General features: G+C 42.4%; 2 protein-coding genes across 3 annotated transcripts in view; one reads left to right on the top strand and one right to left on the bottom strand.

Annotated features, from left to right (window-relative positions):
- The first annotated feature begins 685 nt into the window (after nucleotides 1–685).
- ss18l2 (ss18, like 2) lies at nucleotides 686–1,799 on the top strand. 2 transcript variants are annotated; one of them, XR_005442174.1, is made up of 4 exons: nucleotides 686–845; nucleotides 1,159–1,235; nucleotides 1,338–1,422; nucleotides 1,511–1,799. XR_005442174.1 is itself a non-coding variant. In XM_038700839.1 (4 exons), the coding sequence occupies exons 1-4, from the start codon at nucleotides 778–780 to the stop codon at nucleotides 1,565–1,567; spliced, it is 288 nt and encodes a 95-aa protein (XP_038556767.1). In that variant the 5' UTR covers nucleotides 689–777; the 3' UTR covers nucleotides 1,568–1,799. The 2 variants fall into 2 exon arrangements, 1 of the variants encoding a protein (XP_038556767.1); XM_038700839.1 differs by having other exon boundaries at nucleotides 689–843; nucleotides 1,156–1,235.
- Nucleotides 1,800–1,915: 116 nt separating this feature from the next.
- The window catches only part of LOC119889916 (granule associated Rac and RHOG effector protein 1-like), a 35,983-nt gene continuing 14,440 nt past the window's right edge, over nucleotides 1,916–23,458 (bottom strand). The window contains exons 3-14 of the mRNA XM_038700838.1: nucleotides 16,797–17,009; nucleotides 15,899–16,039; nucleotides 15,532–15,627; nucleotides 14,622–14,783; nucleotides 14,129–14,287; nucleotides 12,070–12,167; nucleotides 11,000–11,125; nucleotides 8,711–9,801; nucleotides 6,684–6,849; nucleotides 5,632–5,769; nucleotides 5,258–5,333; nucleotides 1,916–3,970 (exon numbers count right to left, since the gene is read on the bottom strand). Coding sequence (XP_038556766.1) covers nucleotides 3,626–3,970; nucleotides 5,258–5,333; nucleotides 5,632–5,769; nucleotides 6,684–6,849; nucleotides 8,711–9,801; nucleotides 11,000–11,125; nucleotides 12,070–12,167; nucleotides 14,129–14,287; nucleotides 14,622–14,783; nucleotides 15,532–15,627; nucleotides 15,899–16,039; nucleotides 16,797–17,009 — 2,811 coding nt within the window. The 3' untranslated portion in view covers nucleotides 1,916–3,625. The remainder of the gene's footprint in view (nucleotides 3,971–5,257; nucleotides 5,334–5,631; nucleotides 5,770–6,683; nucleotides 6,850–8,710; nucleotides 9,802–10,999; nucleotides 11,126–12,069; nucleotides 12,168–14,128; nucleotides 14,288–14,621; nucleotides 14,784–15,531; nucleotides 15,628–15,898; nucleotides 16,040–16,796; nucleotides 17,010–23,458) is intronic.

The raw sequence follows: 23,458 nt of genomic DNA, 5'->3' as shown, positions 1-23,458 counted from the left end.
GTGTCATTAGCTGTGTTCTTGGGGTCATCCAGTTGGAAGGTGAACCTTCAGCCTAGTCCAAGAGCTCTGAACCAGGTTTTCATCAAGGATTTGTATCGTTTCTGAGACCTACAGGTCCTTCCACCCCATGGCCTGGTTTTTGCTCTGACATGCACCGTCAGCTATGGGACCTTATAGACGTGTGTGTGCCTTTACCTATTTCCAGTCCCTGCACAATAACAGAATACACAATGGGACAGAGCCGCTGTTAATCGGATTAATCACACAGAGGGGTCATAGCTGGTCCTGGGTCAGTATTTACATTTTGGCCTGAGGGTGGCACAAGCTGACAGTTCCTTGACTGTTCAGCATGCAAAATGTTATCCTCTGGAGATAAAATGTGATAGCTGATTTAAGTATTTGTATAAGCAAAGTAATTGAACATAGTATATGTAAAATATTGGACAGACTGTGGTGCTTGCTGAAAAGTCGTGTCCGGTAAATCAAATCAAATAATCCATATTATGAAAAAACTTGGATTAAGTCACATTTTTGCCATGTTAACATTTGAGTAAACATAGCTATGTTGAAATAACGGGCCGTATCAATAAGTGAAACAGATAATTTAAGACACGCGGGGTTTTGTTGTTTTTGTTCACGGCTGCTATATTGCAGCTCTCCAGGAGGGGGCGGAGGTGACACGGCCGTCGATCAATACAATCGACGAAGAAGACAGTGCAAAAGATGAAGCCCCCTGTTGTAAACACAAACAAGTAAATCAACTGTGGCTACACAAACATGTCTGTTGTTTTTGTGCCAAAGAAACTACGAGGAAAGGCGAAGATTAACCAAGAAACAATACAAGGGTAAGACACCACTAAAGGATGTTTAACGAAGCGGCTAACTAGCTGTTAGCTTAAATATCCCTGTGCGTTCACCAGTGGCGCCAGCGGTAGCAACTAGCCACTAGCTACTTACTTTACTAGTTCATCCTTTCATTCACTCATCGTTTACAGACATACAGGCTCCATGTGTGCCGAACAGCATGGTAGATTTAGTACTGTACGTCGTGAAAATGTTTGGTGTTGCACACAGTGGCTTTATTGTTTCTATCCTTAAAATCCACATATTAGATACTGCTTATTGAAGTTGGCTCATGCTTTGTTTCGTCTCTCCCAGTTGCTGGATGAAAACGACCAGTTAATTAGATGCATCACTGAATACATGCAAAAAGGACGAGCAGTGGAGTGTGTTCAGTAAGTCGAAACAACCGTAATGCAGCGTGTCTGGACACTGTGTGCAAGTTGTTTCTTTCACTGGGTATTTACAGCTGCTGTGGTTTTGTGCTTTTCCAACAGGTACCAACAGATCCTGCACCGCAACATAGTCTACCTGGCAACCATAGCGGATGCCAGCCCAGACAACATGCCTCCCTCTACAAATGTAAAGACCAACCACGGGTATCTCGAAATTAGTAGTGTTGTTAACTAGTTGCCTATTCCTAATACTCCGTTATTGTTTCTGTTTCCAGTCCACATCTAATGCAACCTCGGCCTCCACACCAAATGTGAACGGGCAGGGAAAATGATGAAGGCAGCTTGTCAGTGCAGTTGGGATGGTCGGTCAAGTTTGTGACACCACAGGAAAATTTAGTAACTATTACTGTGTTTAGTAATGTTACCATTCCAGGATCCTGGTGTTTCTGTTCATAAATCCTATAATGTGTGTATCACATGTGGAGAAAAACTTTGAATTCATAATGTCATGTTTTTAGTATTATCTGAATTAACAACTGTACATTAAAATGTTTTTTAAAGTTATGTTGTCCCTCAATTCAGAAACCCCATTACCCAACATGTTCCCATATTGAACATCTTCGCATTCAGAAAGGAAAGCGATCTACTTTTCAGCAGAAAAACTACAGACAGCATTTTGAATTGCTAGTCATTTTTATTCATTTTTTGCATTGCTGGTACACTTGGAAAGATTCAGTTGCCAGCTCAAGAGAACAATAAGCAACATAAGCCAAGCAGTCCCCCTTCATATCTTCTATCAGGGCAACGTGTTTTTATTATTTTTTCTCTTTTGTAGAAGCCACTAGTAAACCATTTGACACAGCTGAGAAGCTAACAGTTACAGTCCAAGGTCTGTAAGGATGTCTTTAAAAAAGGCTGCAACAGTTAGGGAGAGAACACAGACAAAAAAGCAACAAACCCTATATCTTGATTGTGCAAAGCACATTAACTATAAAAAGATATATATTTATATGTATATACAGCAAACAAGTCTCTGTAAACATGTTAAGTATGTTAGTTTTCTGAAAACATGGTGTCATTTCATAAATACAGGCAACATTGGCATCCGCAAACATCACAAAAAGATAACATTCTGGGCTTTTAAATACAGCCCATTGCCATAGAAACCGAAGAAACAAGGGCTCGAAAGCACCCTCATCACACAATGTTTTAGTGTTTAGCATGGCATATTTGGTAACCTTTATAGGTGGATGGTGTAGTTCAACTCTGTAGGAGAAAAATGTGCTTTTTCACATATTGGGAGGTGGGAAATAATGTTTTATGTAATATGCCTACAAGAATACTAACATACAGTAATGATATAACATGTAAGAAAATACAAAAATAAGATTAATACTGTCAATAAGTGTACAAGAAAAATATTGTATTAATAAACAGAAGAAAAGTTAGGTTTATGGGAGTTAGTGTCAATCTGGAGCAAACAACTGCCAATTAGAGGGGAGGAAATAAATGCGCTTCTGGGTGTGAAGATATTCCCGAATGCTCTCATCCAATAGGGTGTTATAACTTCACTGTTGCTCAATAATCTCAGACCGCCTCTTTTTTTCTTCAGCACCATTCATCTTCTGAACAACGCTTTGGTTGGAAATAATATTCTGCAAGTGCTATCAATACCAACATGGCACATTGTTACTGCTATAATTCTATCTAATAACTCTGGTCAGTTGTTGAAAAAGTAGTGTATTTCTCTCAAATTACACCTCTGCAGTGACTTACTATATGTATGCTGAGCCTGCTCAAAGCCTCTGAATAAAAAGAACTAAATATTTATATTTCAACTTCAGTATTTTACAAGCTATGAAACAGTAGATGATAGCTGTATTCTGAGTCATCTTGCGTGAGATTTGGCAGTTACAGCTATGTAGACACAGTATATTTATTATGGGCAAAATGAGAGCATTTCAAGCCCCTGCCCCCCCTTGTAATCCCCTCCTTTACGCGCACAGTTCAGCTGCAGAAGCAAGTGGGTGGCGGCCGTGCACGTCTCCAGCTCTTGTCTGAGGAGTTATCAGCTCATCAGACAGAGAAACGACCGCTAGGCTAACTGCTGCAGGCATGACACATGCACCTTTTTGTAGTTAAAACATGGCAGTTCAAAAAACTTCAAAATACGTCTCTTTTTCAAATGGGGATGTTTAACATGGAAAAATATAGATACAAAAATGTTGAGCCAGTGTGTACACTTAATTTTGCCTCTGTGGCTTTGATATCTTCCAATTCAGTGGGTGTGGACTCTAATGCTGTAGCGCAGGCCCACTCAGTGGCTCATCTACAGAGCTAAAGGCCCACGGTGGCACTTCACCATGGACTTGTTTAACATTAGACTGTGATCAGTACTGGTGAAGGTAGGAGGGCCTGTGCTCGTGTTTGAGGGGGAAGGATTTGAAGCCCTTGGTCATGGGTTTGTGTTGCTGCTGTTGCTGTTGTTGTTGTTGTTGTTGTTGTTGTTGCTGCTGCTGCTGGGTGAAGGGAAAACCAGAGGAGATGCCGGTGGAGGGGGAGCAGTCGCTAGCAGTGGACCATACAGGAGACTGCAGCATCTGCATGGAGTCGCTCCACTGCGAGGAAGGAGGGATGTTCATCTGGTACAAGGAAGAGCTGGGATTGGGCATGGTGTTGGTGTGGGTGGAGTGCTGCCATGGCGCTTTGGGAGGCCAGGTTTTAGTTTTGCTGTCCTGTGGAACACAGAAAAAAGGCAATCAGCAATGTTGAAAAGGTCACTATTCAATCAAAAAGTCACACAACACGATCCCAATGGTCTGTAAAATGTACCTCATTCCCATGTTTCATTGACAGAAAAAAGCTGCACATAAAAGGCTGCTCAAATCATGTTTACATAAAAACATACTTGCCAACTGTGGCACTTTAAAAATAAGGAGGATTAATTAACGCAACAATTATTTAATTGCACGTGAACACAGTTAAACGGCAGGCACTCTATGGAGAGTAACCATGGCAACGGCTTCTGTGTGCTACACAGCTGTAGCCTATTTAACTTAAGTTAAAATTATAGGCTACATAACTTTACCTGATAGGCTTTCATCTAGTTTTGCTACTCTGCCATGTGAATTCCCTGCTGTTGATGTCCTATTTAGTAAACAGTAATAGATTCTGGAAACTCACAAACAGCGAGGTTCAGTCTCTCTTCCACCTTGTCGCTACACCTTGTGTTTGACCACTTCACCTCACTCTAACAGGGACACTTGCTACTGAACATAGACTGTTTATGCTGCTTCTTGATGAAAGAAAATGTTTCTGCTGATACCTGTTTGGAAAAAAAAAAAACAAGAAAACTGGACTCTGATGGTAACTTGTTTTAACAAGCTAGATAAAAGGTAATGCCCTGGCAGTGGCAAATAGTTTTGGTTTAATATTTGATTTAATTCAAATTAATTGAAGAAATATGTTATTGCTACTGAGTAAAGGGAATACTGCTGGTAAAAAGAACCTTATTTGTTTAAAGTGTTTGCAAACCACACGTTATTACACTTGTGTACATTTAAATTAGAAGTGCACAATACACTACTTTAGAATTCATTATTCAATTGTGCACCTAATACAATTAATTGCAAGAAAATCATGCAGTTAATCGCAATTAAAAATACCAGATCTGGTAATGCCAGATTGGTAAATGCAGCCACACACTAGCATTATTCCAGATGTAAAAAATAAATAAATAAATAAAAAAAGACCATGCATCCCACACAAGAAAAATTATTCCAAATGTTAAATAAAAAATAAAAGGTAATTTGCACCCAATTTATTTTTGTAACCCTTTGTTGTGTCTCAGCTGTGGAACAAAGTTTAAGCAAAGATTTTGGTTTCATCAACCTTGGGAAGCAGAACAACAAACAAAACCTTCCTCAAAATAAAACAAAGAACAAAAAAAACTGACATTTGCAAACTTCCAACTCTAAATGAGCACCAGCACCATGCTCAATACTGGAGGGCTCAGAAGTTACCTGGTTGTCATCGCCGATGTGATGGAGTGGTGGTGAGGGCAGGGTGCACACCTCCGGCTCACCACAGCTGTGTTTTCTGAGAACAGAGAAATAGACATTGAACCTCAGCAGCGCTCACATACAGCTCGAGTATTTTTCTCACAGCCGAGCTCCAGCAGGCATTTCTACTGTGACAGAGTGAGCATAATGGTGAGAGAGCAGGTATAAGGTGTAGTCAAGCTTTCACATCCTCTTTCATGCAATAATTATCAGTACACGTTTGTGGTAAAACAAGGGATGAGGGAAAGAGATCACTATTTGGTTGATCCTCCACACACAAACACAAAACTAAAGAATTGCATTTTATGATAATTATAATGTTGGCTCCGACTTACCTCCTCTGTTTAACCGCGGCTACAAGGTCTGGCCCCGAAAACATGGAGAACAGACTGTCTCCATTGGCTGAAGACGTCTCATCGCTGGAGCTGGCCGAGTCCCCCTGATTGGCCGACCAGCTGCTGTTCACGGCCTCCCTGAGGACACAACCAGAGGAGGAGTTCGTGTTGTTCCCGTTATTCTCTAAGTAATGCGGTATTTAAAAAAGGTATTGCAGGTTTCAACTTAATCTGATGATGTCTTTACGCCTTGATGATACACAATTTAAGAAAAAACCTTATGTATGTAAAAACAGGGCAGGTTTTAAAGACATCTAAGCTAAGGGGGCTAAATGTGGTTGACAAGTTTTAGGTTTTTGGACATCTTGGTTACATATAACTGGTGATCCTGAAGCCTTTGATGACTATGTATCAACATATAGCAGCTTCTAATCTACAGGATCTGATGGTCCTCTTTCTTGGCAAGCGCTGTAACAAAGTGGTTCAAAAGTGAAATCCTTTTCATGAACTACATTATTGCGCTGGGTTTACTGCTTCTAATAGCCGCTTGTTTACATCTGCCTACTTTCTCGGATTGGTCCCTAAGCAGGATGGCGTTATCTCACACTTGTGGGCAGAATTCGATGACAACAGTCCTGTCTAACGCGGTGCGTGCCTCGCATGTTGATGATGTCTTCCACATTAATAACTGAATCAAAACATTGCTCACCACTCTAGCGCACTACGATGAAACTAAGCTTTAAATAACCCTCCAACAGTTCAGCATTATACTGCTGCACAAAACAAATCCTGAGACATGGCATCAGAGATTTTATACAGCGGTCTCTGTATGCATCTTGTTTTTAACACTTTGAAAAACTGTCAGATTTGTAAATGCAAGAAGGATACAGACGCACTGTACTGAACACTGCCACATTTCAAAGTTCAAGAGATCGGTAGAAAAGTGTTTGTATTTGTGTTCTTTTCAAAATATTCTCTTACAACTCCTGATAAGGGACACGTGTTAAAATGCCAGTTTGCCTATAAGGGAGATGTCATGTACAGATACCTACCCCTCACTGTAGTACTCTGGGTGGGACCAGGTCCTGTGCTGCTCATCAGGCATTGGCCAGTTGCTGCGCGGGTTGCTGGGGCGACGGATGTGCTGCACCTGCCGTTTCTGCTGCATGGCCTGACTGACGCCGGCAACGTAACGTGCAAACTCTGGATCGGAGCCAACTGCGCATGGAAAGGCAGGATAAACACAACTATGAGTTTCTGACAACCTCAGCTTTTCTCTTTCGCTCCCTGGAGCTCAATCCGTTTAGCCAGACTGTCTACCATAGCAGAAAAATCACAATGGCCGTAAGTCAACTCTGCACAATAGGCCTAGACTGCAATCAAAAGAGTCTGTTGCACTGTAAAAATAGCAACTGACACAGGCATAAATCAGCATAAATAGTCAACTTACAGTCGCAGCTACATGCAGGGGAAAACAACTGCTCTACTATCTGACCTACATTGATTGATTATGTGACTCAGATCAGGGTCCAAAGTCATCTAAAATCTGCTTGAATGGTTACAAGATAGTTTATAATTAGTAGCAACAAATAGTGACATATAGATAATGTATTATCCACTGACTGGCATTGTGACCTGTACTGTATAGTGATGACATTTGGCACACTTTTTCACAAGATGTCTGCTGTACTGACTGCACTGAATAAAGCCTAACAAATGTATGTAGTCCAACTTGTGACAATCCTGATTATTGCCTTTCACTTTGCCCATTGCCCATCATTTATCCCTACTGTCATTACGCTGCTTTGTCTGGATGTAATGATGTTGCCTTTTCTGATAACAGTCTTTGTTGAGTAGTCCCTGGACGTTTTTCATCAACTGATGACTGCAACACATTTTCTTTTATGGGTCAGTAAAGATTTGAATTTAGATGAGTACATTTTAAATGTCAGCTGGAAACCCACTGCAAGCATCTTAATGGTTTCAACTGGATTACTTGGACACTACATCAGGGACATTCAGAACACTGAGACAGTGTTGAACATTAGTCTCCTGGTATAATGAATGACTACTAACTGCATTGTAAGTCATAAAAACATTGCAAAGCTGCTGCTCTGAAGGTTTGTTTGATGTAATAAAACGATGCAGTCAGCAAAGCCTGCCCCCCCCCCCCCCAACACACACTGCTGACAGAACAGTCTGACTGAGGAGCATCGGAGGTCGAGACCAACACTCCGATTTGCATCTCCTCGTGACAAAAGGAGATGACGGACCACAACTTGGCGTCTGGAACCTTTACATGTTTCCTGGAAGAAGTACAAGGTCCAATACAGGGGGCGAATATTTACACTGAAAATTCATGAAATCCAATTTTGTATAATATCCAATGACACAACCTAATTTAGCTTAACTTGAATCCCAAACTCAATTCGACCAAAGGCAATAACATGAAAACATTACTGAGCCTCAGTCAACTACAATTCAGCCATAACCCACTCGTTGGGTGTCGGCTTCGACTCTTTTGAAGCTGCAGGGACGTTCCCTTACGTCTGGAGAATATGATTTGTAGGCCAGGGCCATGCTCTCTGTAGCACCACACTGCTTCATTTATAATGGTATGTTGTGACGCATTTTACCTTTAGCAAACATTTTTACCTTCTGCGATTTGGATATTGCACTCGACCATATTGCCATTTCAATAATATTTCAAGTAATTGTGGGGCTGAAGAAAAAGACCCTGGCAATCAAATCATCTTCTCCAGACGTAAGGGAACCTGATTATTTGGTACAAACAAAAATCTCATCATGATTTTATATTTTCTTTCAGAGAAAATGAAAAGTAAAATTTCCATTCCCACTCAAATCGGGACTCATATTATAATATCTCCCAAAATAATTGGAATATGATATTTTTTTGCTTATTCTTCAGCCCTGGTGTGAATGTGTGGATTACTTCAGGTTTTTTTTGTTTGGGGATGAACTGTTTTTTTTAATGAAACTGTTATTTATCAGTCTTAATATGATGTGCATGATCTACAAAAATACACCTCAGTCATATAAAAACAGGCATGGATCTCACCTGCTGGGTCAAAGGGAAGCGTGTCTCCCAGGACCCCAAAAACTCCTTCACTCTGGTCTCTGTTGGGCCAAGTGTTGTTGCGGGGCCCCTGTGGCTTCTGACCCAGCATCTCTGACATGACACTGTCCATGTAGGTGCTGACCAGGCCCAGACTGTACAGGTCCGAGCTCAGATCTGGCAGGCCAGGAGAGCCCCACTGCCCGATTGGACCCAGGGGCGACAGCCCTGCTGGGGGGCCTTGCGGCGGAGGCTGTTGCCCAGAAGTGCCAAGCCACTTGCTTGCCACTCTTTGCTGTGGCAAGATCTGGGGAGGGTTCTGCTGAGGAGGAAGCTGAGGAGGTGGCTGTTGCTGACTGATAGGCTGCAGGAGGTGCTGGTAGTACTGCAGAGCCTGTGGGGAGGGCTGTTGAGGTGGAGGAGGGGGCTGCTGCTGCTGCTGTGGAGGAGGTGGCTGCTGCTGCTGTGGAGGAGGTGGCTGCGGTTGTGGCTGAGGCTGCTGCTTCTGAGGCTGGGGCAGGGTCTGAGCTGGGGCCTGTAGGGCATTGTGAGAGATAGATTGGGAAGTTGGCGGAGGTCCACTCGGGGGCTTCAGCTCAGCAGGGTTTGCAGACGCCACAGAGTTCCTCCTCTTGACCAGGGGCGAAGCCTGCTGGGATTTTCCCATGTTGAATCCTGAGAGAAAGTCGATGACATCCTGCATCTCTTGATCAGTCGGCAGGTTCATCCCCTGGTCCTCGGGCATGGCACCGTTGGCCAGCTGGCTTTGCTGGGTTGAGTCAGGGGTGCAGGACAGGCTGCTCATCTGCAGGATACTCTGTAGCCTCCCATCACTGTGGCACAGGCTCTTGGCCTTATCTTCAGAACTACTTGTTGTTAGCATGCTGCGAGACGGGGTGCTCGGGATGGAGTAACTGCCCCCACTATTAGAGCTGGATGAGACCTTCTTGGTAAACTTTGAAGTCAGCTTGGATATTGTTTTGGGCAATCCACTGGAGGTCTTGGAGCTGGTGCCTGGAGGCAGGTCTGCCTGGCCGCTGTAGTCTGGACTCTCCCGCTGCAGCTGTATCTGAATAGTGGGCAAGGCTTGCTCTCTTTTGAAGGGAAAGGAAAGACAACAATGTCATTATTTAGTATTAAAAGTACTCAATACAGAAATCAGAATTCACTTGGCTAAGGCTGCTTTCACACCTGTAGTTAGGCAGGGCTCTACAGTGCGACCATTTTGCTCACAAAAGCCCCTAAAAATCAATTTGTGCAAACCGGAATTCCTACCTACTGTAACCCCCTACCCCTCCCAGCAAGCCGTTAATCATTCAAAACATCCCTTCCTGAGTACCGGGCAGGACGCGACGCAAAGCTGGTGTCAGTCAAATGACAGTTATTGAAAATCTGGCAGGAAAAAAGCCAGCTAGTCGCCAGAGCACTGGGAGAGATCCCGGTGGGCGGTTGATTATTGATTAGATAATGTTAGTAGCATTAACAAATTAAGAGACAAATGTAGGCCATTTTTCTTGTACAAGGATTTAATGAATGAAAACATGAAAATGCTGTTTTGTCCAACGGGAATTAAAATTATTCCAGTGGTGGGCTATATAGTATACTATTACATAAAATGACAATGTTTCAATATTTTAAATAGATTCGACTTCGACAAAATTTAAGGGCCAATTTCAAGTGTCCTGGGATACCAGGGTCTTCACCTCCATGGTCCTCCGATGGTTTCACACCATAGTTAAACAAAAGGAGAAGGAGCAAACACGTAGTATAAATATGTATATAATAAATAGTTTGTTAAACTTTGTGTTACTTGAACATTTTTCACAGTACTCCTAAATTTTTTCATTTAGGAGCACATGTGCTCCTGGGGAAAAAGGTTAGCGTAGAGCCCTGTTAGGTTCATTTGGTCCAGACCAAGGGGGGAAAATAATACCTAGTTGCATTTTAGTTCTGGTCCGGTTCCTGTTCACACCGACCTTTTACAAACAATACCAGATAATTGTCATCCATCATCATCAGCGAATCATCAGGACCACATGGAAAGTTTATGCAGCATTTTAATGCTTCTGATGTATGTTTTTTGGTGTCAAGCGGTCTCGGCCCAGTTGTTTGATCCGCACCAGGGTTTGATTGACAGCTCTCACACTAGCCTAAATGAACCGTACAAACGGGTGTGAAATCCCCCAAAATCTCAACAGATAATATACATATCACCTCTACAAAAAGCTACCTGGTAAAGCTACTTGTTTGGAAAATTAATTAGTTATTCATTATTATTTAACATTCACCCACTTTCTCTCCTTCCACCGGTTGATGTCAAACACTGCTGTGTAGAGCACATCTACTAGACCAAGTGTCTTCTCCGGGTCCAAGCTCCGCTGGAGCAAGGACATAGTGGCTGGGTCCTCCTTCAGACACCTGAACAGACGCACACACACAGGCACAATTTGACAGGATAGAACGCAAACTACAAATTCATCCCAAGGTCTTGAACACAAAAAGCCCAGGTGCATTTGCTGAAGAGATGAATGCGTGACATTTCATATTCATAAACAGAAGAGCCCAAAACAAAACCTGCTCACAGACCACAGATTTGGTGTATTTCATTGTGGCCCACTGCCTGTCCACATCTCAGCTGATCACACATCTCTTTAACTGGATGCTAATTCAAACTTCTGAAATCATCGGACAACAAATGGCAACTAAGAATGAGGTTTATGAAGTGAAAAATACTTTCCCCTTTTCTTAAATAACCTGCCATAACATCCAGTTTAACTGAGATAGGTAAAACGTAGTTCTAATGGGCAGCTTCTCACCATGAATGTATGCAAATATTGCAAAAACCCAGCACAGAGCTTATAACAAGATGCTCCCACAACACAAACAAAACATTTCTATTTTAAGATGTGATAATGCCAGTACCCCAGTTTAACAATATACTAGTGAAGTGTGCTTAATGCAGTGTGTTAACACTATATTACAAAAAGGTGCAGCAAACAGCTTTGTGTACTCAGTCTAATAAATTTGGTGTATTAACCAGATTCCCCCGTTCCTCTTCACTGTGTTGCGAACATAGAAACGCTTCCCCAAAGGAATATATAAATCTGTCAGGATCTGTGTACACTGAAAACAACATGCACATTTGTTCTGTGTATGTTAGAGTTACATAATGTAACTTGTCTTGTATTGTGTGAACACAACCACATGATAAAATAATGGTAAATGTAACTGTACCTGGATAAAAATCCAGTTTTCATGTGCGTCATATTTCTCATTCATTTCAATTTTTTTAAATTGTCTGTGACAAACAATAACATTGGAGCACATGTCTACTGCTTTAAAAACAAAGTGTCTGGACTTACCACGTAGAGGGGACCTGGACCACCACCTTGGAACCCTCAAGAGTGATCTGGGGAGCATAGGCCTCCTTGTTCTCAATCTGAGCTGTATCAACAACCACCTGTTGGGACACAGAATTTCACCTGCATAAGAATCTCCAGACTGAAATGCTTTCTTCTCAGCTATTCATTTACTAAATGGGAATCCACAGAAGTTTAAAGCTATACCATCTGTTGACACATTTACACATAGCAACTAAAACATATGTCTCCTAACGGACACAATCTTCAAATAAAACCGAATGGTTTTACCCTCTACAGTATGTAAACTAATTAGACTTAGCACATTTGCTAGCCATGATAACATAACATGAAAAAAAATTGGTGTCTGGCATTCATTTCCCACTAGTCAGTTCAAGGTGAGGAAGCTGACCGAATTCAATCAGCCAGTGACGACAAACAGGCTCACCTTCCTGCCTGCTGCTACTCAAATTTACTTGTTCTTAGTTCTTTGAAAGCGGCCTTGGCTCCTCGAGCCCCAGGCAAACGGGTCACAAAGAGGGAGGGAAGGTGGGAGGAGTCCATTTCCTGTATTGCAGGAAGTTACCCTATTGTTATTAAAAAAGCAGGTGTATCCTCGGAAACCCCGGGCTGCCCATGTGAGAGAGCCACGCATACACACAAACAGTCTGTCAGCCACCTCACAACACATATGACAAGGTCACTGTGGGCAGGAAGGAGGAGGAACAGCGGCAGAATAGACTAGGTCAACTTCTTTGCTGGATTTCAAAAGCAAAGACTAGTAGGAGGGGGGAGTCGCTGGTGAGAAATGTTTCCAGGAATGACAGTGGAACAGATATGATGATTCTTACTGTCAGTGTTGTGTTAGACTAAAAGAAAGAAAGAACAGAGGGAGTGTGGGCAGATATGAATAGTGCATGACAGTGAATGTACAAGTATGTATATGCAAGTGTTTTAAAAAGAAGTGTGGAGAAGATACTGTGTCTGTGTGCGAGCATGTGTGTCCTTGCACCCTGCTGTGCGATCTATTTTGGGTTGAGTGGCCATAGGTTCAGATAAGGAGCTAATGCAAAGCGCTCATCCATCATCCAAGGATTGTTTTATAGTTAGCACAGGGCTGGCAGGGCTGGATGGGAACACTCCCTTGGCTGGACACACAAAACAGGGCAGACTGCACAGAGGAAATAAACATCAGAGCATAAACAGACTGGTGTTACTCTGAGGAGAGTCCTGTAGCTGACCCTCCCTCCCCGTGACGCTCCCTTTCAACAGCAGGGAGGGGGGTTCTGTTTGCAAACCCACCCAGGCGAGCCCATCCTTCACCCAGATGCTGCAGGAATGTTTCTTCCCTTTTGTGTTTCTCTGGTGTTTGTTTACACCTCTCGGCTGCCTCAAAGCAAGCGGACAGCTCTTCTCATCTCCATTACAAATCTGACAAACAATGGGATGCAAGTTGCCAGACGCACAAAAGGAGAGGTAACTTAAGCAGAGGTGTCAGTGAAGTACAACAGGCCTGTTCATGTCATGTCAGCATGCCACCTCCCTTCCCCTGCTCTGCAGTATCAACTACACTGTGGTGACGGATGTTAAGAACAAAATAGTGACTGAGGATTCAACAGAAAACTTTATGCACAACTGTTCAGCTTAGTATGTCTTGCCCAAAAAAAAAAATATATATATATAAAATATGATATTTTTTCATACAAATACTCATATTGAATAATAAAAATGTACTTAATACTATTCAGTATTGCCTAGGCACTACCACCTGACTTTTGAAAACCATACTATTGTTTGTTTAAAATGAGGGCAATATACTATAGCAATTGTGGCTTATTTTATGTTCTACTGAATTTGTCCTGGTTAAGAGCATTAACTGAATACCCAAAATGTGAACTCTAATTCAAAAAATATCCATTTATATCAAGCTAGTATAAAAGGTGTTGCACTCCCTTTAAATACTATATTTCTATAAAAACAGACTAAGAATTTGAGAATTCCCTGTCATCACAATATTAAAGCTTTACTGTAGCAGCCCTGGTCTTTTAACATCTCTACTCACCAGACCAGCCTGAGCAAACAGCAGCTGGACAGCTGTTTTGCAGGCTCCTCTCCAACTGGATGGGCAGACTTGGTTGAGGACCTCGGTGACGGGAGATTCATCCCGGGGGGTCACTCCGTTCTGGCCCAGTGCCTCCTTAATGAGCTGCAGCATCGTGTGCTGAGGGGACAAAACACAATGGGCCATCAACAAAGCAGTCCGCCATCACTGTCTGTTGATGTTACACTGCAGATGCCACAAAAAAAAAAAAAGCAACTAGTGCTTTCATTAATCCACATATTTGCTGAGGTTATCACTCCAAACAATGACAATGTCTTTAAACTGCTGACCCAGAAAAGGTTGGTGACTCTGAGAGCGACACAGGACAAAATCATGGCAGAAACGTGGTTGACATTGTTGATCCTTTTTTGCAACTGACAGGGCAACTTGAACTTTTTGGGACAACAACCAATAGAAGTAAAATGAATCTGACCAGTCGAGCTGGGGACCATACCGTTTTCAGTTTGAGGTTTTCAGCCGCTGACTCGTTGAAGGACACTCCTTTGAGGAAATGTGAGCCGATCTGTACAGGGATGGTGGGCAGCTCGCACTGGATGGGCTGGGAGGTGGTCTGCATCCTGCCCGCCTGCTGGGCCTCCGCCTCACTGCAGCAGCTCTGCACACACACAAAACAGCATGTAAACACATTCACAGTGAAAGAATAATTTTTTGTTTATAATTAGACGAGATTATTGCAATAACGTCCGGCTGCAGACTGTAACACCTCAAGCCGCGCCCCCTCACGGTAGAGTCTGTTAGGATTTCATCAGGGTGCACATGTGCGTTCTTATTCCCGCCGATTTGTACCATGCAAGTGGGAACACTGTAGTTGCGGTAAGCCAGGGATTAAAAAAAATTTTAATACCTCAATATTATACAAATACATTGTAATGGAGTCAAAGCATTCGTATAAAGACTGAAATTAAATTTCAAGTCTCACTTGCTCAATTTGTTCATGTTTTCACAAGCTAAATGTTAAAGGGATTTGGGAAAGTACGATATAAAAAATGGATGTATGTGAAAATGATGTAGATAATAAGAAATAAATAAGAGTTCTAATAATACATCGATGGTAAGCAGGCGCTAATAAAGAATCTTCTACGTGTTTTGGGCGGACTGCAATCTCAAATGCAGTCTTCATTTCAAATGAACTTTGACCTAGATTAAATAGTGATGTCACAGTCATCCACTGGCCCATTGTGGGTTTAGGGGTTTAACTGGAGGTTCAAGCTGCACCCCCTCACGCCACGCCCCCTGGTCTACAGGCCACAGCCAGACCCTTCTCAGACTGTCCCTCTCCCTACTTCACATTCTATCCAACTTGAGATTGAAGCTTTTTCCTGACGTTTTAAGAGTGAACCCACCTGTAAGGCTGACTCCACAGCTTTGGGGTTAAGATGAAAGCCGGCCTTCAGTGCGTACTCACTATGGCCCAGGCTCTCCAGTGCTGCTTTGTAGGCCTGGAGATAGAGATAAAACATGACCGGCTAGCCAACTTTCACCATCATCATGAACAACTCATTTTGATGCTACTCCTCCCTGATAGTGTCATTTCATTAATGACTATCTAGTTCCACCCAGTTTATTAAATCAAAATTACTGTACTTCTACCTGAAGGTGAAAACATGTTTTTTTTTTAAACTATGCATAGATAAGTACATTATATTTAATTATTAAAACATAATGACAGTAACTGTAGTGAATGCCCAGGTCTTTAGGGTAATACTGTGCCTGCAAAGCGTGGTCAATCTTCATGTTGAGCTCCTTCAGCTGGTGCTCAGGGATGGAGGTGTTGTTGGAGCAAAAGAGCTGCTGAACCTGGATGCCTGCCAGGCAGCCGTCCCGGCCCCTCTCTCTCAGCCTCGCCATGGCCTGAGAATACAGCAGAGTACAGGGTCAGAGTGACAGCAGGAACATCAACCCTACTACAGCACACAATCTCACAGAGAAATGCAAGTAATACTTGAGAATGAGTGGATTGTACTGCAAAATTAGAGGAAGAAAAATGTGATTGTTTATAAGGATGTTAAGAACAAAACTTGTAGGTGTTTTAAAAAAGTAGTGGGGGGTTTTATTTGGGGGGGGAATACTGCAAAAATCTTTGAAAAATAATAAAAATAGATGTTAAGCACTGGGAAATACAACCTTGTAGATGATAAAAAGCATGAGTGCTGCTTCTGAAAAAGAATCCTGGCAGCCTACCTCTGCCTAAACGCCCCACCAGCACATTCAACCAGGGTCTGTCCAGGCCTGGTCCTCCAGGGATAACACTATGCATGCCAGGGCTTAATAGATCAATCAACCCACTTTTCTCCTCTCTGCCTCACTTTATACAACAAAGCTCAAAATAGGCCACTGGGACTGATTAGCCTGGGGATTAGTTAGGCAAAACTACCTCTTTTACATTTGTTGGGGGGTTAGAGGCATACAGAACATTGCATGCTCACAGACAAACTGCAGCCCAAAAAAAAAAAAAAAAAGAGGAAATAGGAAATTGAGGCTGGAAATCCTAAATGGCTGGCATTTCTCAGGAATGTGTAACAAGTCCGCTTTTCACCTCACACAGACAAACCCCATCATTCCAAGGCTCAGACGGAGACGGGTCCTGAGGCGCCCTGTGGCTGCATACCTGAGCTGCACCTTTCCATGAGCGGGAGGCTTCCTCCAGGTCTGTGAGAGGCCCGAGGTCGGAGCTCTGGGAGCGGGCGTTGGCGCAGCGCTCCTGGGCCTGAGCAAGAGCCTCTGCCAAGCAAGACTGAGCCACAGGCTGGACCTTCTGCAAAGCCTGCGATAGAAACTGGAAATGGACCTGCATCACCGTGAGGAAGCACCGACCCAGCACCTGGAAACACACAACAGAGATTACTATTACAACATACCTCATTGTGAGGGACATCAATCATCAACTACCAGAGTACCTAAAGGCTCGTGCAGACTACACGAATTTCAGTGTCGGCCGATGGCCGTGCCGTTCACACTTCACAGCTTGCCGTCTTGTGACAGGAGTCTTGTCGTTGTGGCGTTCGCACTACGTGACTGATCGGTGACAGGGGGTCACACACTACACGAGCTGACAGCGACTCCGTCACCTGACGCTGGTCTCCAAACCACGTTTTGTCAAGAAAACACACGTGAAATGTGAAACGGGAAATGATGCGAACCTACACACGAAACAGCAGTTATTTGTTATTATAAAGATTAAATAAAGACAAAATGTCTGTGTGAAAGAATGGATTAGCACACGCAGTTAGCAGGGATTGTCTGAGCTACAGAGAGCGCTGAGGGGAGTAAAAAGTGTTTTGCAGTGAAAAAGTAGCTGCCTGCTCTCATTCGCTGGACGTGGAAGTCCAGTCAGCCGACTCCTCCAAATATACCCCCGATCACAGCCTGACGGTCGCCAAGCTCGCCGAGCGGCAAATCGGTCTACAAATCGTGTAGTGTGAACTAGGCTTAAGTCATAATGTTTGAGACAAAAACAACAACAAAACGACAGGGACGTCTAGGCTAGGAACTAACATGCATGTCCACATGCCTCAGCGATTGGTTAACCTTTTGAATAACCAACTTCTTCTGATACTTTACCAACAAAATGCTGTTTTCTAATAAAAAATGACTGGCTGCCTTACCAATCCTTTGCTTTGATATTTTGTACATTTTCAGGTATGTTCAACCAAAAGGGTCCAGCAACTAAGACTGTCTTCAGGCTGCTCCATTTTCATGCTAATAAAATAAATCATTAAAGAAGACCCCTTTGATAGTCGAGTAAATCACAATCTGGTTTATCCAACAGCCTAAATATAAACTCCTCTCCTCTTTGGACAACATTTGTCCACCTTGTGTGCTTGCCACAGAAAATACCTAATGAACTAAAAATTGGAGAGGCCAGGCCGTGTCATGAAGCAGAAATCAGGACCAGAGATGGGGACTCGAGTTAGAGACTTGGACTCGAGTGCGACTGAAGTCGCACACACACAGTGACTTCAGACTCGAGTCTGACTCAAGGTGCAGGACTGTAGTCGATTAACGTAATCCTTTAAATCCTGCTGGCTGCCATCACGTTAATTATTAGCGTTGGCTGGAAAGAGGTTACAGGTCTATTGTTGATCATGTAACCTTACAGTTTTATTTACATTACACTGGTTTGAGAGTCTGCAGGGTGTGTTGACTTACAGTAGTTTAAGCGGTCATTGATTGCATTGCACATTACATGGTTGTGCTCTGTAAATGAAAAACAGGTTACAGGTTTATTGTTGATTATGCAACGTCACAGTTTTATTTAGTTGACGTTACACTGGGTTTAAGAGTCTGGGGAGTGTGTTGACTTACAGTATTTAATAAGCCGTCAATAATTGCATTGCACATTACATGGTTGTGCTCTGTAAGTGAAAAACCGGTTACAGTTACAGTATTCCTTATAGCTATGCAGTTTTATAAGCAACCTGGATTGAACGCAGCAGGTGATACAACATTCGTAATAACCACGAGAGACTTGAGACTTGACTTGGACTCCAGCTCAAAGACTTGTGAGCATCTCTGATCAGGACATCTTTCAAAATAAAACCATGGCAGCATTTCAGCAAACTAAATGTGAATGTGTTTGCATTTGTGGTAAATTGTGTGCTGTAAACAGATGTCAAAACATCTGAGAATGAGTACAATGTGCATTTCTATTTGCAAGCAAAAGACAGAGGGAGAACATATTGGAGTGGATATGTATGTCAGTGTGTGTCTGAGAGGGAAAGAGGGAAGGTTTGTGTATCTATACTTAAAGACTGGAAAATTGCAGCCAGGCGAGCAATGTGTAATGCTACAGATCCATGTACCTGTTTATTAACGGATTCTGATTAATTATGAAATATGCGTCCCATGCTATCCTTTCTTTTGGTCATCTTTCCGTCTCACCAGTATCACCACTGTTTTTGGGTTTTTAAAATGACATACTTTGATCTTTGCATTGCTTTTAACTTCTACAAATGTAGAAAAAACAAGAACAAAATTGGTAGTCAGAGTTGAAACAGTTTGTAGACAAGAAATAACAAAAACAAAACAACAACAGTAGCATCCCAGGGAAAGTTACTTGGAAGAAAAAAAAAAAAAAATGCATCCTTGTAAAGATATAGATTTGTGGTTCAAAAATGTTCTTTCGCTCATTGCCATGCACACAGCGTACTGAACATTTATCACACATTTATCAAGGCTCATCATACATATTTTAACTAATATATATATAATATATATATATATATATATATATTTCTTAACTTTCTTTAAATTGAGACTGAATAACACAATTTTCAAATCTAATTTGAGGGAAATCCAGATATACTACATATAAAATAAATTATATTTATTAGAACGCTGGTGAAATATTCAAACAAACATTTCAGGGTGGCAGACATCGCTCCACACGTACTGAGTTGAATGTCCAAGTGTGTGCGCGTTTGTTTGGTGAGAGAATAATCCAGGCTTAGAGGCCGTTTGTTGTCTAGTTAGCAAAATAAGAGAAGCAGGACACCACAGGGTCGGCCATGGTCGCAGGGTTTTCTTTTTCAGGTACCTGCTTAAAATATCTCAAGAGGGAGGCTGAGTTGTAAAGACAGAAATATGCTGCTGCTTTCTGATGGCAGACAGGACACAGCTACTTTCCTTCCTCAGCACCACACTTCATGGAAACCAAAACTAAACTGTGTAAATGTTAGTCATGAAAACTCATTTTCATTGTTTTCATAACAACTGTCATGTGTTGATAAATCCAACGTCCTCTTTGGAGTGTTTGAGCCATGACTTTTAAGGCTGCTTTACCGTTCTGTCATTCGATGTACTGGACTTCTTGTAAGAGGATAATGGACCATTATTTCTACTGTAGCTGTCATGAAGCATCAAACTCACTGATGTGGGGATGCCCTGGTGGTATACTGGCTAAGACACATTGCTGTAGTCACAATATGGCCATTTTGATTTGGCCAGGGACCTTTGTTAAATGACTTTCCCCTTTCTCTCTTCATTTCCTATCACTGCTCTACTGTGGACCACGAATGTCTGTACCAAATTTCCCAGCAATCCATCCAACAGTTAGCAACATATTTAAATAAAAAATTAAAATGTCAACCTCCCGGTGGAGCTAGAAGAATTCAATCAGGGGGATTCCCAAAGTCATTAGGATACATGGTCCGGGAACCATGAATATCTGTACAAAATTTGATGCCAATCCAATTTGGAGATGTTGAGATATTCCACTGATTAAGTGAAAGGTTTTACCTAAGGGTGGCGCTAGAGAAAGGTCAGAGTATCAGTACATTATTCAAGCTCTAGGGACCTTGGATATCTGTAGCAAATTTAATAGCAATCCATTAAAGAGTCAAGATATTTCACTCTGAACTAGAAACGTCACCCTCATGGTGGCACTTCAGGAAAAGTCAGCAGGATTTATCCTCTGGAGACCCTCTGTACACAATTTCATGACAATCCATCGAATAGTTGTCGAGATATTTCAGGCTGGACCAAAGTGGCTGACCAGCTGACAGAGCCGTGACGCTGGCATGGCTAACAAAAACAACAGCTGTAAAATGGAAGTCTGTGACCTTAAAGTCAGAACCATCATACCATTTATAAAATAGAGCGATATACTGGCCTTCCCTCCGCCTACTCCGAGCTTACTCTGGGAGGCTTGATGAACACAGGCCCAGATCCAGTGTGCACAAGATGGGAAATTCCTGCTCCTGCTGTTGAGCTACTAATCAGAACTCAGTCAGTCAACAGGGATTTAGTGTGTACGCGAAGTAGACAAATGATAGACAGGAGAAGACACACATAGCCTGACAGGCCAAATAATGTAAACTGATATCACCTGAAGTGTATCCTAATGGTGACCACGAAATAGCGTGAGCACCAGCTGACAATGGGATAAAATGCAAGTGTTACAAAGTCGTCTACAATAACCAAGTGAGGAAAAGAAGAGAGGCCACGGCTGCAGCACAAGATAATGGATAACACATGTGATTGGCTGTGCAGTATCCCACACAGTCATGGAAAATATGAGAAATACGAGTACAGCGGAGCCAAGCCGATGTTGGGCCCCTCTTAAGCCCAAACAAGGCGAATCACGAATCAATCAACGTTTCTGCTTCTATCTTCTGGGAACACCTGCACCGTGAGCACACCGGATCTAGCAGAGCGGTGTTCCTGAGATCTAGACCTCTTCTAGGGAAAGGGAGTGTGAGGCTGTTACAATAATCCAGATGGTAATGTCATGATGCACCGCTGTCTGATCTGAGGAAAAAAAACTGTGGTTGGGTAATGTCAATGGCTCACTACCTCTTTTTTGTCCATTTATTTTTCTGGGTCTCTCTCTTTTACACAATCACTCTAGGGAACCAGGAAGGTCACAATTGTCTTGACCCCTGAATTTCTCAGAACTGGTCACTTACATAAGTTAGTACACTAACAAACTGTGGCACTCTAAAGTCATTCCACATAATGACCTCATCTCTCCATGTCTTTTTTGCTCTCTAAATTTGTCTCTTCACACAATACCGTAACTCCAATAAGTACGTCACACGTTTCACCGCAAAGCCCTCACATGATATGACCACATTACATCAAAAGAAGCAGCAACTGTATAAATAAAGTTTAAGAGCAGCTGAAGACAAAGGGGTTGTTTTTCAAGTGACATATACGGCTGGGAGAGCATATGCAGTTGTCAGACTAGAGCAGCCACAAAGGTCTCCCTGGTCGTGGGGACCTCTTCTCCATCTGCATCTGGTCTTTGCTCTGTGGTTTAAACTTACAAGCTCGGCAAACGGCCTCTAAACAAACCGTGACATTTTCATGCATATTTGGCAGCGGCGTGCCTCTGAGCAGCCAGGAAGCCAGGCTCTGATTTGGGGAGGGGGGGGGGGGTAGTGGTTTGTTTTGCAGACTGCACTGACCTGAACTTTTGGGGGCTCTTGGTAAAACAAAAAACAAAAAAAAAAAGTAAGGAGACGTGAGCTAGGGAAGAGAGGGGGAAAGCTTCACATACCACAACTCCCCATACTCAGAAATGCATTTGGTTCTTCTTGAAGACCTCATAATACATCAAGCTGCCAAACAGCATTCCTCGACTCATGCAGACAAAGGAAAACCCCTTTTACACTCAAAGACATCACATCGTAAGAGACAGGCTGAATTAGCAGCAATTACTCCAACCTAGGTCCAAACAACTTCAATCTGCACACAACTTTCTTCAGCCAAAATGAAACTTAGTGGTGCAGATATTTGTTCAAAAGCAAAGCTCTACTCGAGTGAACGCAAACCTAGGCCATGACTCATCGCAAAATAATTATCATCTGCTGCAATGGAAGTTAATTATAGGTGTGCAACGTTTTGATCACTTAATCTTCATCATCTTTGATTAATATTTTTCCATTTCATTTGCCAATTCTATAAAACTGTAAAATTGAAAAAAAATTAAAAATCACTTTAACTGTCACCATTTTGTTTTATTGTACCATGAATACAAACACCTTTCGGGATTAAAAGACCCCGCATGCTGTGCCAATTAACCCCACTATCTTTGCTAATGTATAACTGGCACATTATACTTCACTCTACCAACATAATATCATTGTGTACCTGCAGTGTTTTCTCAGAGGTTAATACAACTAACACATTCGAATAAGGCCTTTGTAAAAGTAAACTATTAATGTGTTTCCTAAACAAATGTACCCTTTATGCCTGGGGCCAGACAGCAAGTGTGAGCGCCAAGCCATGCGGTCTAAACTTTCACAGACTTGGGCTTCCTCTAATATTCATCTGTGCATATCCAAGACCACAGAGAGTCAGATTTACTGACTGCGGTGCAAAAGTGTTTCCTGTTTTGGGCTCAGCCACATCCACTGAGGTCCTGCAGCCCCTCCAGTGTCTTGGTCATGTAGCCATGTACCCGTGGCTTTTCTTTGTCTAAAGTCTTAAATGCATTTCAAAATTCTGCACTAAGTAGCAAATATGAAGGCTGACAGGTGACAGAGAAATAAAGGTGTAGCAAGGTGAGTAAAACTGGGGAGTCTGAATGAAAGCAAGTAAATATGGCAAGGCAAGATGGTGGTTAAGATTTTAGGGCAGAGATGGAGATGCTTTGCCATTTTCAAATGTTTAAGTGGCCTTGGTTCAGCCAATATTTACATGTGTGAAATATCTTTATTTATTCATTTCCTATGGGGTATGTGTATTGTATAGTGCCCAGGCAGTAGTTTCTATACTGACCATGGGAAGAGGAGTGTCAGTCTAAAATTGTCCACTTCCATATGCAAC

This window comes from Micropterus salmoides, unplaced genomic scaffold, assembly GCF_014851395.1.
Source record: "Micropterus salmoides isolate LMB-PRFRI ecotype aquatic unplaced genomic scaffold, ASM1485139v1 Ms_hic_scaffold_6, whole genome shotgun sequence".
NCBI classification, from domain to species: Eukaryota; Metazoa; Chordata; class Actinopteri; order Centrarchiformes; family Centrarchidae; genus Micropterus; species Micropterus salmoides.
This window is presented reverse-complemented; position numbering and strand designations above follow the sequence as displayed.

Excerpts from the sequence above, each read along its gene's own strand:
- ss18l2 (XM_038700839.1), top strand. The coding sequence starts at position 778 with ATGTCTGTTGTTTTTGTGCCAAAGAAACTACGAGGAAAGGCGAAGATT. Across the intron at positions 844-1,155 it reads TTAACCAAGAAACAATACAA|CAGTTGCTGGATGAAAACGA; the intron begins GGGTAAGACACC and ends TTTCGTCTCTCC. Across the intron at positions 1,423-1,510 it reads ACATGCCTCCCTCTACAAAT|TCCACATCTAATGCAACCTC; the intron begins GTAAAGACCAAC and ends TTCTGTTTCCAG.